General features: G+C 36.0%; 1 protein-coding gene across 10 annotated transcripts in view; it reads left to right on the top strand.

Annotated features, from left to right (window-relative positions):
* KCNIP4 (potassium voltage-gated channel interacting protein 4) overlaps positions 1-18,878 on the top strand; it is a 384,367-nt gene that overhangs the window by 334,378 nt on the left and 31,111 nt on the right. For 6 of the 10 annotated variants that reach the window (XM_021554445.3, XM_021554436.3, XM_021554441.3 and 3 more), the window contains one exon: positions 9,806-9,930. In XM_021554445.3, the coding sequence (XP_021410120.1) occupies positions 9,806-9,930 (125 nt within the window). Of the gene's footprint in view, positions 1-4,873; positions 4,976-5,762; positions 5,975-9,805; positions 9,931-18,878 lie in introns of those variants that run through there. The other 4 variants (XM_021554440.3, XM_021554439.3, XM_021554437.3 and 1 more) reach the window with 2 other exon arrangements.

Here is an 18,878-nt window from a genome sequence, read left to right as displayed (position 1 = left end):
TTCATGGGTGATCTGATGTGATCTCTAGGGTTTTTAGTAGTCAATGAAGTTGATAGGTATATAATTGCAATGAAAAACAGGAAGCTAGATCAGTGGAGGAAGAATCAATAGAATGCACATATACAGACAAATGAGATTGTCAAGAATGTTTTCCTGTCTTGACAAAGAATGCTGACGATCTACCACATAGCCTACTGACAACTCACACAGTTCCTTGGCAGGTGCTTCCAAAGAATTGAGGCTGAGACTTATAAATATTTATGTTGTACATAATTTCATTCTATTCCCAAGCTCACTCCACAGAAGGCACGTGTGCCTGATTTGTCTCTCTTCCACAAGTCCTGAATTGTGAATATGAAATCTACACTTAATTTTGTCTCCTCTGCCACTCCATCTGTGATGAACCATTAACAATTTAGTGGGGCTACCAGCCCTTAAGGCCCTGAGAGAAATTCCATCATACAGCTGAAATTAAGCATAAATCATCATGTCAAGAAACCACTTTCAGTTTTCAGAGTCTTTGTCACTTTTGTCTCAAAATTTTGTATTTAAAAAAATGATCTGTCCAGCCTAGATTTCAGGTCTTATGCTAAATCTCTTCCAAAGATAATCACATCCAGACTAATATAAAAGAGAATTTTTCCCATTTTTAATGGGAAGACATAAAATCCTGTAGGTGAACAAAATCCAAATTCTAGCACTACTGAGACCTTAGCTGTACTGTTAAGGCATTGGAGTGGTCGTGGATTGTAAATGCTGCTGACTAAAAGTAGAGTATATTTAAACAGTGTGAGCTGACCTGTTGGCTTTGCCAAATATAAGAGGCAGACTTTGAGAAGAAAAAAAATGAACAAAAATAAAAAAGCATGAAGAGAAAAAAGAGTGGGTGAAAAAAGAGAGGTAGTTTACATGTGGCTTTTGTCCTTCACTAACAGAAGGACAAAAATTGTTGGAAGAATTTTTTCTAGTTTTTGAACGAGAAACATCCTCCTAAATAGGATGATTACCAGCCCCAAAATATTTTAGGGATTCAGACTACTATGCCTTCTGTGTATAGATTTCACCTAAATGGGATTTCATTTAAATCCCATTACAAAAAGACAGCAAAGCAGGTGGGTACTTCTTTGAACAGAGAGTATTTTATGAAAGCAGGAAAGGTGAGCATGGCTTTGGGGGCAAGGGCAGCAACAGCAAGCTCTATCTTGTGCACTTAGTGGATGTCTAAGACATTCTGATTTATCTGCCACTGCAGCAAAAAGTGGCTTACCTGCCCTTGCTGTCATGCTGACTACAAAGAGTTTTCAAAGATGCCAATCACACTTAGAAAGGGAGATATTTTGCCTCTAAAAACTCCTTTCTAGATGGTCTTTCCTGGGGTAGTCTGACCTATCTCTGTAACATCAGGGCAATATGTAATATGTACTAAATTTCTACTAATTTCTAAAACTAGGATCATATGTCTGAAAAAATTAAATACACTGAGTTAAGATAGTCTAGGTGTAGGTGTATATTATTAGAAATATATGGTCATTTATTAATCACTTATAACTTTTAGCTTATAAAAATTTATATATTTTTGTATTTTTTCATAACCAGCAGTGTCAACACTGTGATAAAGAGGTGACTAGGTCACACATGTGACAATGACCTGGAAGCTTTTGGTCAAGTACAATTTTTAAAAGTAGCAGTCTGGAAAAAATTGCCCTGGCCATATGTACGTGTTGATCTTAAGCCTCGATTAGTAAGTTACAATTCTCTAGTTTAAGCATCTCTACGCAGGAGGTTTAGGGATTGATGAATTTAACAGTTGCAATTGCAGGTATAAATCATGCTAACTAGCAGGCACTCCCGCAGGAGGTCGTGTGCCCCAGGTCTGTGCACAGGTAGCAGTAGAGGGTTACCAAGATGTGAGAATGTGTGAGCTGTGCTCCAGGTACAGAGCTGTTTGTGAAAGGTAAGCGCCTCTGGGGAGAATTGCCCACAATTCCACGTGGTGTCATACAGAGATGAGTTCTAGGGCACTTCCACAGTGAATTCTGGGAGAAAATGTGTCTCACAGTTTAATTTTCATTGCAGGGAAACAGATTATTAAATCCACGAGCAAGCAGCACCAGTGAACTAACCTTAATTTGAAGAGCCTTCACATCTAGCCCAGAGGAGTTTGTGCCTTAGTGGGTTAGGGGTAGGAGCTATGACATTTCTAGTCAACATATTATTGGGAAAAAAACCCCAAAAATAATCTGGAAAATTCAGTTTCTCCTAGGTATCTGTTTTCAGGCTAAGAATTCCTATTATTCTATTCTAAAAGTTTGAAGGAAATAGCATCAGTCCATCATTATCAGTGTGTTAATGCTTCATAGCTCTTTTCATGACCAGCCACTTTAAGGACTGGTAATAAGAGTTTCCTACTGTGTAAATAATTTTAATCTATTAGATTAATTAGTTTCTTAATGGTCATATTAGAGGTTAAGATTTTTCCTTAACCTGTTTCCAACTGAGCAAATAGGTACAGAATTCACAGAAATTATTAAAATATTTCATCTTCATTATCACTTTCAGTGTTTTTACACAGCATAGACCCAGTGTGTAGCATGTTTTCTCTGCATTAAGTATTTTTTTTATTTTAGCTCATGAAAAATCACACTGAAAGTTGCAGTACTGATCAGGAGATCATAACAGAAGTAGCTGCACAATAAACTAACTGCAGCCACTGGGAATGAAAATCTTCCATGCTGTTTTCTCATACTGTGAGAAGATAAACCAATCCTGTCACTTCTGCCCTGACCATAGTGTCAAAATTTTAAATTAGCTGCCAGAAGTGAGTGCAGAGCTATACTGTTCTTCTCGGTTACTTACTCCTCTGATATTACTTTCTCCTACTTTCTCCTTTTGGTTTTAACCTTAATCATATTACTGCAAAGCCCATATGGATTGTATTGAATTCCATGAGCTTTTTGTGTGTTAAATGTAGCAAAATTATCTATTTACTCAAGGCTTTTAACTTAAAACCATTTAGAAATAATACATCCCTTTATGTTTTTTAAAGCATTGTATACATCATCAGTAATTACATAGGTGTGGACCTATATAATTACATAATAATTTACTGTATAGTAAATTTTGGAAATCTTTACTCAAGCAAATAAGATAGCTGTAGGTATTTCTGTATTATGTCTATGCTAGAAGAATTCCTAACAAAATTTTTTTCAGATAAAAAGATTTCTTTCATGTTTAGGTAGATGCAGTACAGGCATAGTGTAATACTGCAGACACTGCCAGCTGAGAGAGCAAGCTACCCATTTAAAGACTCAGGTTTGCTGCTCAAATTAAAAATAGGAAGTTTGAGATCCCATCAGGTCCCATACTGCATATTTTATGCATTTATCTGCACTATGTTTCTGAGTTGAGCTGGTGGTTAGGTGCTACAGGATAAAAGTGTATTCATTCTTATTTGTATTGAAAGGTTTAGACATTTCCTGAGATGGTCATTTAGGTCCATATCACCTTGTGCTGAAACTGGATTGTTTTGTGTATTCACCAGAGCTGCTGCTCTTTCAGAGGTAGAATTTGTCTGCTGAAGGTTGGTTGATTTTTTTCCTGGCTGTGGCTGAGTCATGCCTGATTTTTCTCAGTTTTTTTTTCATTTCCTTCAATGTTTTACCTCATATACAAACTGATATTTTTTCCCTTTTATTTACAAAGTTGAATATCCTTAAAGCTTCTTGCTTGCTGTTCCCAAATATAAGCACATACTTAAGATGGCTTGGGAACAGCTCTACGTAATGTCCCTAACACCAGGATTCAGTACAATTGCAGCAGAGGGGATAATCAAAGATTATCCTGGTGCCTGTGCCCTTAGCACAGGACCTGTCAGTTGTGTCTTTCATCTCTTGCCCCATCTGTTTTGCACTCTGGCTGTTGTGGCAAGAGCCATCATAGAGCAGTGTTTGTTTTTCCGTGCACGCAGTCGAGATGAAAAGTGCAGGAGTTGCATAATGTCCCAGGCAAGCTCTGCCTCTCTCAGGAACATAAATCAGGTGCTGAGCTGTTTTACAGGTGTTAAGTCTGCCATTTGCAGCAAATATCCACCCAGGCAATGCTTGCTCATATCACCCATTTTTTTAAGATGGTGGGTTAGACCTCATAGGAAGATACTCCAACAGTTTCCATCACAGTAAATAAGGGTGATGATGTTCACCTGCTTAATAGCACATGAACACTAGCTATTCAGCCAAATGAGTCTTTAAAATCAGATTATAAATAATATTTATATTTTATACATGTAGAGTGCCAAATATTAAAGGGAGACTGACTACATATCATGGTTGATATTTTACTACTCAGAAAAGGCAAAAGTACCAGATTGGTTATCACAATTGCTGAATTCATTATATGGGAAAGCTCAGCCATGGAATTAGAAGTCTGCCAGAAAGGACAACAAAATATATATATTATTTGAGATTTCAGTTTGGTTTGATTTTGCTTTCCATCTTAAAATTCAAAATTAAATAGACTTTAAATCTTTAAAATATTTGAACATTAAATTTTTTTACATACCTTCTTTTACCTCCTGTTGTTTCAAATTAATAATCTGACAATTCTCTGTTAGACAATTTAAGGAGGGTTATAAAAATCTAGCAAGAATTGTACACAGACAAACAAAAATCCCCTGTATTGGAAAGATGCTGGAAAGATACAAAGACAAAACAATTTTGTTGTCCTCTTCAAAAATTCTGGTTGCCCTTTGTGATTCATGGTGGCTGCCATCTGTTTGGCCTTTTCCATCAGGATTCTGCTCTAATGATGAACCCTGCAGCTTGTACAGAAATTGTTCTCAAGCCTATGTTAACAGTCCTGATAATATATTTTTTAGGTTTCCTCTACGCTCAGAACAGTACCAAACGCAGCATTAAAGAGCGACTTATGAAGCTCTTGCCCTGCTCGGCTGCCAAAACGACATCTCCTGTTACTCAAAGCAAGTTTTATTTTTCATTTTTTTAATTTGATTTTTTTTTTTAGGTTTGCATGCATCAGAAGTTATATTAACTGCTTCATTAACTGCAGTTTCATTAACTGCTCATTTGTGAGGCAAGATATCTGCTGAAGTAATCATATGGTTTATCAAGGTTTAAAATCTAATGATGCACAGATTTGTCTATGCAGAGTAGGATGGCAAGATACCACTGCCATGGTCTGCCACACAGGAGCTTGGCAATTGTAGCAGAGGGGATAACCAAAGATTATCACTTGGCTCTTATGATCTGCAAGTTAGTTGACAGGTGATTCCCTGGTTAAATTTAATACCTGCTGTGCATGTATTTGAAAAGTGGTATTTTTTTTTGCATTTTTATGCACGTGTCTGTGTGTGCTTGCTATTCAATACACAGGGGGTACAATTGTAACTGGTCTGGGAAGAAAGGAATGGCCCTGCGGGTTTTGAATACAAAACTTCAAAATATTTAGGGAACAGGACTTAAAGTTGTTGTCTGAGAGAAAAAAAAATAATGAGATTGAAAAGAAAGTATGTGAATGTGGATATACAGGAAAAGGACACTGATATTACACTGAATGTCTTGGTAAAATCTCCCCAGAGTAGGTAACAGATAAATATAGAGGGGCAGAGGGAGTGAGAGATCAATACATAAATACATATGTTTTCCTAGATAGAGATTAATTATAGCAATAACACTATAATGTCTTCCTATATAAATTGACTCCTGTAGCAAATTTTAAAATATCTCTCTGGATCCAATTCAATGTAGATTAATTTGACTGAATTCTAAGCATTAATATGGGAACCTAAAACCAGAAGCTGAATGGTCCACGTGTTTCCTGTATACTCTTCTGATAAAGCACATCAATCAATCTCCAGTAAAAAAAGCCTGCAAGAGCAGTTCCCCATGTCTAGTGAATCCAGGACAACCATACAGGTTGAAAGAAATACTGACCCCTACTAAATGTCAAGACTTCACAGGTATAGATCTGTTTCTTTACACTATCCCCCTTCACTGTCTTTCATATCCTCCTTCTCTGTAGAGAAAACTCAGCTGCTTGCTTTCCTTTTAAGTATTTGAGATGAAAAGGGCTAAATTTCTGGATGTACACTGATTTATTTTTCTCATGGTGTCTTTAGCTAATATGTCTTAATTTAAAATAAGGTAACTTAAAATCTGCAGTTACTGTTGTGGCACTTGTTAATAACTCTTTCTGGATAAGTTACTTTCAGGTGCATGGTCTGAGCAATATAGCCCTAGACAATAAAAGGAATCAGAGAGTCACAGGTTTGCTTGAGTTGGAAGGGAAACCTTTAAAATCATCTAGTCCAGTCCTATTACATAAGACCAGGTTGCTCAAAGTCCCATCCAACCTGAACACTCCCAGGGCTGGGGAATGGAGCAGATAAGGAAATAGAGCAGAATGAATAAAAAGTTTGATCTGTTTGTTTGAAGTCTCTGGGAGAGTGACATGTTCTTTGCACATTTGTAAGCTCTTCATATGTACAGGTAACCAAATATATTTGGAGTCAGTGTCAGAAATCTTGACCATATCAAACTTACATTTTCCTTACTGAAAGTACTCTATAAACCAGAAGAGAAGTCGAACTAAAATGAGTATTAAATATTTCCAATTTGAGAACCAAGTGGTAAAAAAGGTGCATTCAATAATTTTCTCTGTAATCTCCTCAATAATTAAGTGCTACATTAAGAATATCAAGTGAAAATCTTGAATAAGACTATCATTGTGGATATACACTGTTATTCAATTTTGACATCATGTGCTATTTAATTTCTGCTAGCATGAAACAAGCAACATTATAGTGTCCTAGGAATGAAAACAGCACCACTTACAATAGCAATCACATTATGTGAATTCCTGAGAAATTATCAGGAAAATATTTTTTAAACAAGTAATTTATTGAAATATACATAGCCTGAATTTGCACTTCTATCAATATGTGCTTACAAAGGTTATCTAAAAATGTATCATCTTGTTTCAGCATTCATATTGAATATATTTCAGCATTCCTACTGAAAATAGCATGTAAAAGAACACTTCATTGTGTACTCTAGTCCAGGAAGTCTAAACTTAAAACCATCACTCCATAGATATGTGTATGAGCAAGTACACTGGGGTAGGACTACACTCAATGGTTTTGAAAAAGAAAAACATACTAAATAGTTAGGGAAGCTATAAATTGGAGTTTGTGCAAGGAAATGCATGTGCACAATTTTTTACAGATATTAATTGTTTGAAGAGTACATTTGTTTTTTGCAGTGTTTTTACCATATTGTTCTTTAATTAATAATGAAAGGTTCAAAACATATCTCCTATGACATTTCATATCTCCTATGACATTTACATTAAAAAGTATCTTTACTATTTACCTATAAGAAATCTACTAATTAATGAAATCAGTAAGAATATTTTGTTTAGTACATTAATGAGGGATTGTGAATTTGTTTCTGGTTTTGAGTTTATATGAAATTTCATTTATATGAAAAAAAATGTATTCCTAACTTATCTAGGTTGAATAAACCAAAGAACTGAAATAACTAATTCCACAGAAATCATTATTGTTTAGAAACAGATAAAAATAGAAATAGTAAAAATAGATTTTCACTTTTCTGCATATTTTAAAGTATAGAATTTTCTTTTCCAGCCTGGTAGCTAGAAGTATGAAGAAAAAAATTAAAACCTGCAAATGATTCATGAATGCTACAGCATTTTAGTCATCACACTTGTTTGATTTTGAGGAAGTTTATGATGATCTTGCATTTTTATTATTTCTATCTATAAGAGACTAGAGAAGTTGAGTGTAAAGAATGTTATACTGACCCTTTAAATTAACATTGTCAACCTATTGCAGTCTTCTACATGCTTACTGAATCATTTAAATGCAATAAAAATGTTTACTGCTAAGGATATACCAAATATTGTGCTTAGCACATTGTCTGGTCTTTATCTCTAGGCTCACATTTATTATATGTATTCATTTAGCTTCCAGAAAAGCTTGTAGATATCTCTCTAGGTAGCCAGATGTTTTACAAATGGGCACTTAGAAAACTAATTTAAAGTTAAGTCTTTTTCTGTCTAAAACCAAAGCCCATTTAAATCCCATGTAACAATTCAAATATAAAATACAAGTGAGCTTTCAACGATATTTATTCTCAGGTTGATTTTTTTTGCCAATTTAGTCAGTGTTGGGTTGCAGTTAACAAAAAAAAAAAAAATCATCTGGATCACACTGAGTTCATCCTCCTGAGAAGAGTGCTAACAGCAAAAACATATTTTTCACAGGAGAAAGGACAAAGCCCTAATTTTTGTGAAGATTTTTTCCAAATAGTTTATATATTATTAAAAATCTCTTTAAAGGTTGTTTATTTTTGTTTAGCTGAACTGTATCCTCTGATGCCAAATTTCTCCCAAGCAGCTGAAAGCCATTATTTCTGCATTATAGGAGAAAAAAAATACATGAAACTGTAGGCATAATACTACTTTAATTGACTATTCTATATGTTTATGAATATTGAACCAAATAAACTTTATTCTAAGAATAAAGAGTCCCATATTCTAATGAAATATGTATCTTCAGCATTGTATAAGTGACAATTAGGTATTTGTACTGTTATATTTCTATAGTTCCTATCTCTTAAATGAAAATAAGGCAGTTATTTCATTAAATTAATCTGGACTACTACATAAGTTACTTTTAAGGCTGTCAGTACTTAGAAATGGACACACACATTCGTATTTTTGATGACAAGTGGCTGGCACTCTATTGTAAGTTCCTTTAGCTGTTTCATTGGACTTCCGCACTGAAAACTGTACCTAGGAAAAAATATATTGCTAATTCTCATAGTTTTAGGTCTACTCAAGTGTAGACCTTGAATGTGTATATCCACATTCTTACTTACCTAAATAAGAGGTCATAAAAACTATCATGTTCCCCACTTAGGCTGCTCACCTCTAATAATAGTTCTCCTAAAGGGTCAGTTGTACAATACTCAAAGTAGGACCTGCTGCTGGATGTGCAACATCAGTTTCACATGCTTTCCAGAGGACAACTTCACAATAAAAATCCCAGCCTGATACAGTCAATTTAGATCCATTATCTTAAATGAAGGAAAATGTTCAGTTTTCTGGAGTCACTAAAGTTTTATAAAATTGATTCCTTTGGTCACAGGGTTGTATAAACAGAAAAGTCATACTGAATGTATCATGCATACTCTTGCAAAATGTTGGCTTTCCAGTTTATTGCTATTACTACTCATGAGATAATATGCAGGCTACTGGATCATCACTGCTGTTCACTATTCTTTGCAGCCACAGAAGCAGATGATGGACACCCTTTTCCTATGAGTTCAAAATGAACTCATCATTTGTCATTAAAGCTGCAAAAACAAGTATTTAAGAGACTGTCTTTTCCTTTTTTTCCTTTTCCTTTTCCTTTTCCTTTTCCTTTTCCTTTTCCTTTTCCTTTTCCCCTTTCCCCTTTCCCCTTTCCCCTTTCCCCTTTCCCCTTTCCCCTTTCCACTTTCCCCTTTCCCCTTTCCCCTTTCCCCTTTCCCCTTTCTCTTTCCCTTCCCCTTCCCCTTTCCTTTTCTCTTTCCCTTCCCTCTTCCCTCTTCCCTCTTCCCTCTTCCCTCTTCCCTCTTCCCTCTTCCCTCTTCCCTCTTCCCTCTTCCCTCTTCCCTCTTCCCTCTTCCCTCTTCCTTTTTCTTCTCCATATTTTTGAAAGGGTTAAGTATTTTTACTTCCAGTATTTCTTGTTGAGCTTTCCTTCTGTGTCTCTTGTATTCTGCAGACACTGTAGAAGATGAAATGGAAATGGCCACAGTACGACATAGACCTGAAGCTCTTGAACTGCTGGAAGCACAGAGTAAATTCACAAAGAAGGAACTTCAGATCTTATATAGAGGTTTCAAGAATGTAAGCACTTCCTTTCTGAATTTGCAATCTGTTTATGGGATGTGCCACTGCAGTCTCAGCTGTGTAAGAGTGACTAGCAGTGCAGCTCATGAGATTCAGTAGCTAAATACTGCATATCTGATCAGATGAGGAAACAATCACTCTGAAACAATTGGTCTAAAGTCATTAAACTATTTAATGAACAAAAAATGCAGACAAAATAGAAAGCATCAAGGAGAGAATAATTATAACTTAGTAGGAGAAGTTAGTTACTTATTCTTAGTAGAATAAGTATAAATTATATTCTAGGGCTTTGTTCAAGGACAAATTGAAAGTTGTGTTGAGGTTGTTTATCTAAGGATGTAATAATGGAAGAGTCCTGAAAAACTTGGTCAATAAGAAGAAAGATTTTGATTTTTGTATTCCCAGTTGATTTCAACTGCACTAGATGACTTTTTACATTTGGTGAATAGCTGTAGATAACTTCATCAGTCCTCACTAGTTCTACAAATATACAAACTTCTTAGATCCCTTTACTAGGAGTAATTGTGATTTTTTTTTTCTGAAAATGTGTGATGTAGTGGCAGGTCCAATGTTTTATTTGGCAGGGATCCCAGCTGAGGACCCCAGTACATGGGTGTAGTCTGACTCATTTTCTAGTGTGTACAGCTGCCCTGTAGTGCTGGGCTTGGCTTGGACATGTGTGGTATGCATGGCAAGTACAGCAAAGAAATAAAACTCAAAAAGATGTTAGTAAGTAGTATTGAACTCTGTTTTTTTAAAAAATATACTTTTTCACTATTTATTTTACTATCCTTTATCTGATTAAAAAAATATGTGGAATATTGAATGCCATTAGCATTTAAAATATTTAAAAATATTACATTAAAAATAATAATGGCAAATTTTTTAATAATCAATGTCTAATGTTAATCTATAATTTCAGCTGTAAGTATTGCAACTGTGCAGATGCTATGTCTCCTCCTAAGCTGACACTAAAGATTAATTTAATTGCATTTATCACCTTGAAGTTTAATTTTTCTTTCACACTTCTTGGGTGAAAAGAGACAATCTCTTGCCGATGGCATTTACTACTCAGATGAGTTAATAAAAACACAATGAAGCTCCATTATGGAATCAGAGAGGATATCTTCAATAGCTTGTAAAAGAAGTATAAATCTTGCAGAGTTTTTTGCTCTCCTGCATTCTGTAAAGAAAGCAAGACATGCAAAGTGATGTTTTAAACACATTTTTTTATCAAAAGCTTACAGTGCAAGCAAGACAGAGTCACTTAATGTGTTCTGTCTGTATCATTATCAATTCCAGAAAGTATATAATGTTGGCATGTTGGTGATTAACAGTGATTGCTCTTAAAAGCTTTTCGTTTCCTCAGGGTTCCAGAGAACATTCCCCTGCTAATGACAATATTCTCCAGGCATTGCAAATCATGATCTAATGTCCCTAATTATCTAAGGCAAAAAAGTACAAAGCATAGAAGATAAAATAAGCCTTCTGTCTGTTTCTCCAAGAATAATTATTTTTAGAGTTTCAGAAACTGAGAACCTTGATATTGCTTTGCATAAAATGAAGTATGGAGAAAGAAAATAGATTATAAGGAAGTATTTTAATTGATACCTTTTCCTGGCTTTTCCTGAAAAGAGAAATTCCAGCTCTTCATATTCCTTTCTATTCCCAGATGTAAGTTCTACTTGGAACTTACATGGTAAGACATGGTAAGACATTTTTATCCGTATGTTTCATTTCTTTATCAGTACATGATCATTCAAGACATGCATGTATAACATATCTTTGACTAGACAGAGTTAATGGGCATGAACTTCAACAGTTTTTTTGGATAATATCATTGCAAAGTTACCAATTATGATCTGAAATGCTGTAAAGCATGCCCAGGGCTAGTGACTGTTACAAAGATAAATCAGTTTAGAGTCATATTTTTTAGCTCAGGCATTAGATTTTGGAAATGGATGATTTCAAGCTTTTTATTGAGTTGGAGTTTGTTTTATTTCTCATGTTAACAGTTTCTACTGCAATATATTGTGCTAGATCACAGTTCTGTAATCACTTCAGAGAACTGCTAGGACAAGTCTACCTCAGCTCTCTGAGCACCTTGTCTATGCTGATTAGTTTACCTTTCCTGTCACATATCTATGTTTTTTCGAGTACATCTAGAGTGGCTTTGACGGGTACTGGTCCACAATGGCATTGCAATGTCTCCCATGGTCTGTGCTTGGACCAATCCCCCCTTACAGTGCTCCATCATCCTCTTCTGCCTGCCACAGGCCACCTGCCTTCTCACGTTGTCATCCAGCTTGGTGCTATCCTGCCAGTATTTCCAAGCACAGCTAATCCCGTGTGCTTCACACGTCTGCTTCGTGTACCGGCGTCTCCTGGGTGCCACCCAGCTGGACACTGACTTTGCTTCGTTGGGCATGAGCCAGCAAATGTCTGTCTGTGCAGAAAAGGCAGTTCTGCTTTAGGTAAGGCATTTCCAGAAAGTATGGATGTACTGGAGAGAGTCCAGAAAAGGGTCACAGACATGTTTAAGGGATTGGAGCACCTCTCCTGTGAGGAAAGCCTGGGGGAGCTGAGACTGATCAGTCTGGAGAAGCGAAAGGTCAGCAGGGATCTTACCAGGATATAGAAATACCTGAAGGGAGGGTGTAAAGATAGAGCCAGGCTCTTTTCAGTAGGGCCCAGTGCCTGCACCAGAGGCAGTAGGCACAAAGTGAAACACAGGATGTTCCCTCTGTACATCAGGAAACACTTTTTTGCTGTGAGGGTGACTGACCACCAGCCCAGGTTGCCTACTGGGTTTGTGTCATCTTCCTGTTGAAGATATCCAAAAGTTAGTTCTCTGGACATGGTCCTGGGGATCCTCTCCAGGTGGGCCTGCATGTACCGGAGTGTGCAACCAGATATCTCCAGAGATCCCTTCCAACCCCAGCCATTCTCTGAGTCTGTGATATTCTGTTTAATCATTCCACTAAGAAGGAAACTACTGAAAAGATTTAATGAAAGACACAGACACATACATATTAAACATGATGTCATCAAAATCTTGTGCAGATCCTACCTCTGTGCTTTATGCTTTTTACCTGATAATTTAAGTATATAGAGCAAGATAAATTAAAGCATAAATTATTGTCATTCTGCTGATGTTGTGGTCCTGTTAGATGAAACTAGCAACATCCTACAGCACATTAGTACTAATTGAAAAGCTTTTGCTATAGATTCTCTCTCCAGCTTGTTTATTTCTTTGAATCCTTTTGAGTTTTAGGATGTCTCTTCTGAGAAAGGGATGAACAGAACTTACCTCCAGTTATTTGTCATTTCTGACTTCAAATTGCTTACACATAGTTCTGACTGACTTCAGATAAGAATGCAGTAAGAATGCACCTGCTTTTCTGTAGTGTTGATGATTACAAAGTTTGATTTATTATCATCAATTTGATTTTCCACTGAACACAAAATACATGCAAAATCCAGGCAGAAGGAGCACAGGGTCTCACAGAGCATCTTTGTGTGAAAATTTTAGAAAGTCCCAGATCACATTGTAGTACAGCTTATGCTCTGAGTAAGCAAGAGCTAGAGTATTATTGCAGGAAATGTTCAAAGATGATTGAAATGCCTTTGGGACCGTGGTTGTTTTGTTAAAGTGAAAGGGGATATACACCAAAGAAAATGTAAGGAGATGGGATAAGCACCTTCAGATAACATAACAACTATTGTATGGAAAATGATCAAGGGGGAACTTATGTCTGTATTAGGTAACTTAGCCATTTTTGAGGTTCTATACTATCCTTGAAAAATGAGCTTAATATAAGGCCTAAGCCCTTCTCAGGCTGAAAAGGTTGTCCCCAGCACTCTGGCTTTACAATATTCCCATGCTGTTGTTGATGAATTGTTGCTCAGCTGTCATCACAGTGGGACATTTCCAATTTGTATTTGGCTTCCTGTCATCCCATTTCTTGTAAATTGAAATTGTGATTGCTGCAGTCATTAACCTTTCAAACCAACAGCTCTGTGGCAGTCCTAGTATAAGTGGTACTTCACAATAACTTGTGCAGACTATCAAGCATGGACTCAATATGTGGTCTTTCTTTCTTGTCTGTCCATTGATAGATCTCTCCTAGTTTTAAAAACATCCATTTAAAAAATACCTAGGTAATCCTTTTGCTGCACAAAAGATGCTCCTGTACTAATTTTAAATGTTAATAATATTTTTATTTTTGTTGATTATTCCTCTAAAATTTTTTGTAGAGCTCTGTGTTGGGAAACTCCTAGGCTTTTCCAGAAAACTGGAAGGAATTTTCATAAGTCTTTTATCTTACCTGGCTGTATGTCAGAGAAAATGTAAATTGAAGTAATAAATGCATAAAAATGTTTGTGGACACATACTGGTGCTTTAAATAGGCAGCTCCACACTTTTTATATTTATTGGGAATTTTTCAGACACTTTCTGAGACATTTTTCTTCCCTTTTGCAAATGAGGCAAAGAATGATCATAAGAAAATAAATGTGACAGTGTTACAGCTCAAAGAGTGGTTCCCTCATCACACTACCCATCTATGTTCATGAGTTGAAATATGATAAGTTATTCAGATAATTTTCTATTTCAGTTATGATTTGGTGGAAGCATTGTATTACTGTATGTTGCATTTGTGAGTCTCACAGAAAGTTTAATGGAAATTAGTTTCAGAGGTGATAAAGCTCATTTATTGATTGTCTGAAGCATTTGAGATGTGTTTGAACATTTTCTCATTTAATTAGAGTTTTAAAAAAACAAAAGAAAAATTATAAATTTTGTGAAAGTAATTGAGATTTAGAAGAGCAGAATTGAATTAGTACAGAATCAAATAATTTTCACTGTATAAATAATTTTTATACTCCTGCAATTTTTTGCTTAGCAATGAAGATGAAAGTTTGGTGTATAATGTGCATTTTGCAGGATATGCACTAACTTGTGCAAAAGCTGAAACACCTCAATGTAATTTTGAGTACCAGAGTTAAAGTTTTCAGAATGATTAAACTTTTCTTAAATATTTATATATTCTAGGAACACACTATACATTTGGGTTTTTTTCACTGCAATTGGAACCTACTTGGTAAGAAAGAAGGTATGAGAAATGTATTTCAGTGTCCCACACATGGATGGCTTTTACCTTTTTGGCTGTGCTGTTTGCACAGCCTCTGACCTATGTCTAATAGAGATGTGAAGTTCTGTATTTCACTTCTGCCTTTCAAGTGTAGTTTCTAAAATATCAATGTCTTCATTAGAAACTATTTAGTAAAAATTGAAATCTTGTACTTACAGGGGATATAGACATTTGACTACTAAAGAGATGAATAAAAATTAATTCATTGCAAAAAGTTAAAATGCCAAAGAGATTCTGAAACTCCATTCCATTCTTACTTAACTTTTCCACCTGTTCTAAAGCATGACAAGGGACAATGACAACATAATCCTCTTAGTTTATATCTCTGAAACATTGAATATTATGAAACAGAGGCTTTCATGCTACAAGGAATAATATTTTAGCTGGGATCAGCTTTCTCTGAACTGGCTGTCACCTACCTCACAGAGACAATAGGATTGTTCAGTTCAGTTCAGATTGATCTTCAGTTTGTTGTGATCACATTCATTTCTACACTGAACCTCTATGTTTATATTGCAATGAGTAAATGCAAATTCAGGATTAATACAAACCAGAACAGAGAGGGAAAACCCCAAACTGAACATGAGTGGAAATGGCACTAATGCAAAAGTATTTTGCCCCTGACATCAGTCCTCCAAAGCTTGTTCTTGTAGGTGAAGTAGCTTAGAGCTTAAATATGCTTTTCAACACCCATGTGGAGTGCTAGGACAGCAAGGAAGATTTTTCATTTGACCAGCAGTCGGTGCAGTTGCTTTTCCTTAAGATTTGATGACTGTCTGTATAAGTCTTAGGCCTTCACAGCATGCAGTCTTAGCAAAATCTTTCCAGATGCAGAATTTCTGACCCAGCAGAAGAGAGCCTAGAAGAAAAATATAGATCAGTTAAAGGTTTCTACATGGTTTCCTTGGCTAACATGAATCAATACTAAAACCATTTGAGTTATATCCCTCTGTGACTCTGAATATCAAACAGGGGATTCTCTACTGGGCATCAGTGCATGAGACATTCCCATAGTGCTGAAAGCTTTTGCAGACCCCTCTGCACAAAGCAAGGTTTGAACACCAGTGTTGTGGACACACAGAGGTTGTACATACAAAGTACCAACAACTTGTCTTTTCAGATAGACATAGTGATGACAGCTGAACTGGTTGTGCCTCAAGCATATAAACCTGCTGAATTTTGGGCATAGAAATGCCAATAAAATGGAAAAAAGTACATGGAAATTCTAAATCTTACAAGAAAATCAGACAGTAGTAATTTAAACTGAAAATTAACATTCCCCTATGTTATAAAACTCCTATGACATGTTTGTCTTAATAGACTAAACAATAGGCAACAGCATAATGAAGCTAAAACAAATAAACCTAGAATCTAGATACCTAGTGTGCCGTCAATAGACAGATTTCTGTAAACCTTTTTCTCTCTTAGGCTTCAGAAGATGTGCAATGCACTTGAGCTATGCAATGCATAGCTCAAATTTCCCTTTTTAAAAGTTGAGTTCTTGTTTTCCATTTGTGCCTCAGATCAATTGTTTTGTCAATTTTAGATGTCTGAAGAATAACTAAAAAAAACAGCCCTTGCCAAAGAAGAATTTTGTTATTATTCATTCATTGGCATTAATTTGTTAGGGACTTAGAGGGAACTCTTCCATATTTCAAACAAGGCTATGTGAAAATATTTTAACAATGCACAATAAATAATTCTTACATTCATCGTATATTTCCTTTGAGTGTTAGTAAAGAGACTTGAAACATTTCAAAAAGTTTTGAAGTAGACTAATTTGAAAGTACAGTTTGACAGACCTAGAGTATAGTTGTCAGCCGTCACAAATTTACAGATCTTAGTGTGTTCAGAAGAGGTATTTGTTTCAATTAGTCTCACAGTTACTAGCAGAGATTGAAACCTTCTTTCTGAAAGTTAATAATGACCTCAGTCCCTACACTTCTATTCATCTCATGGTTTGCATGAGACACGTCACGTTGTGCTCACTAGGGAAAAAATGTCATCTGGCTTACCAAGGACTGTCTTCATAATAGTGGCTGCTTGCTCATGAATTATCTCTGAAAATGGTAGGTGCCAAATGTCTAATTAAGAAATGTGCAAAAAAGCTGTAATACCCAATAGTAATAGTAGTCCAGAGCACCAAATGCCTCTAAATTTTTTTGTAACAAAAAAAAAAAAAAAAAAAAAAAAAAAAAAATTCACATTAGATTATAATGAAATTTTATTGTTCTGTATGCTTGTTATGCTTGTGAGCCCCTCCTATTTGGAATTGGCAGTACCCTGTCCTGGGCTCTGGTGTGCTCTCCCTGGAGCACACAAGTGCCAGGCTGACACTTGAAGCACAGAGCAGACCTTCTGCTTTACCAGCCAGATGCTCAGTGTAATTCATCTTCTGGAAGAGCTGTTTTCTACCACATGAGCCTTTATGTGCATCAGTTTGGAATATAAATGTTTATGTACTAGAATACGAGCAGCCACATGTCGTCTTTGGCTACAGCTCACTGCAGTCACTTTTTTGCAGCATCTGGGCTAAGCACTACAGAGCCTGGCATTTGAGCTACATGCAGTGGTTGGATTTTGGTTTCTGGGTAATTACTAACATTAAAGATGTAACTTTTGGTGCAATGCAACCCTGATGATGTTGTAAATTAAACATTTGGTAAGGAGACGCCTCTTACTCTCTCTGCCCATCCTATTTTCTTCATGAGCTGCAATGTATATTAACTGTAACTGCTATAAACATTGTACTTTTTAACACATAGCTTAACATAAAATTGTTCTGTGAGAGTATTTATCAGTGGGGACAGCAGCATTCAAAACTCCCTCTACCTGGCTTTCTTGCCACCAATTTCCTTACACTCAAAGATTTTGTGTACAAAATATTATAATTCTTTATTTAATCTTGTACTAAGTTGTCTCTCTGTTCCCCTCCAATTTGGATACAGCATGTGATCACACATATTTTCAGATGGGGATGCTAAGCCTGCAAAATGAAGGAAGAGGGAATAAATATATGAAACTTCTTGATGGTGCAGTTCAGCCTTTTGGGCTCTGTGGATTTGATAGATAAATCTTATTTGTGCTGGACTTAGGTATCTGTCATGGATCCCAGGAATTACCGAATTATTTTGGATATTTATATTTTTTTCTACTTCAAATTTCTGATCAATGTGAACAAAATTAGCAACACACAAGTTTTGTCAGAAATAAGTGAAACAGTCCCTTATTTGTTTCAACAGAATTAATTTTTGGTTACAAATATCTTTAGATAAACATCTCTGCTAGAAATAAACACTGGTAAATCTTCAACTAAAATCACAAGTGACAAAGCCTCCAGGTCAAGTCTTTCAGTGTCAGGGAAGTTTATTACAACTCTTGGGTCAACCTGCATTTACCTCTGAGTGAAAGTGCTTGACAGAGCCCTTATTCTTTAGATCAGCTGGACATTTGTGCAGTTGCACTTCACTTATGTGACTTATTCTCATATTATCTTTCAAGTAATGGAATTTATTCAACCCAATGAATTCCATTGTGAAATATTCTTAAAAGATCTTAGATACGGTGAGTGTCAGAGAAGAAATTGGAGCCAATAACTCAGAAGACAGCATGATTCAGTAAACACAGCATGAAACTACAACTCTAAAGACTCCAACCTTTTGGCTCTCTGGCTGGCTTATTAACTGCCACACACCTTTAAAAGCCTTAACTATCACACTAAAAAGCCTTCTGGGTTGCCTGAGACCATTATACCAGTGCTTCAGGGCCTGCGTGGGCTCCACATTGACAGCT

Source organism: Lonchura striata, chromosome 4 (genome assembly GCF_046129695.1).
Source record: "Lonchura striata isolate bLonStr1 chromosome 4, bLonStr1.mat, whole genome shotgun sequence".
Lineage (NCBI taxonomy): Eukaryota > Metazoa > Chordata > Aves > Passeriformes > Estrildidae > Lonchura > Lonchura striata.
This window is presented reverse-complemented; position numbering and strand designations above follow the sequence as displayed.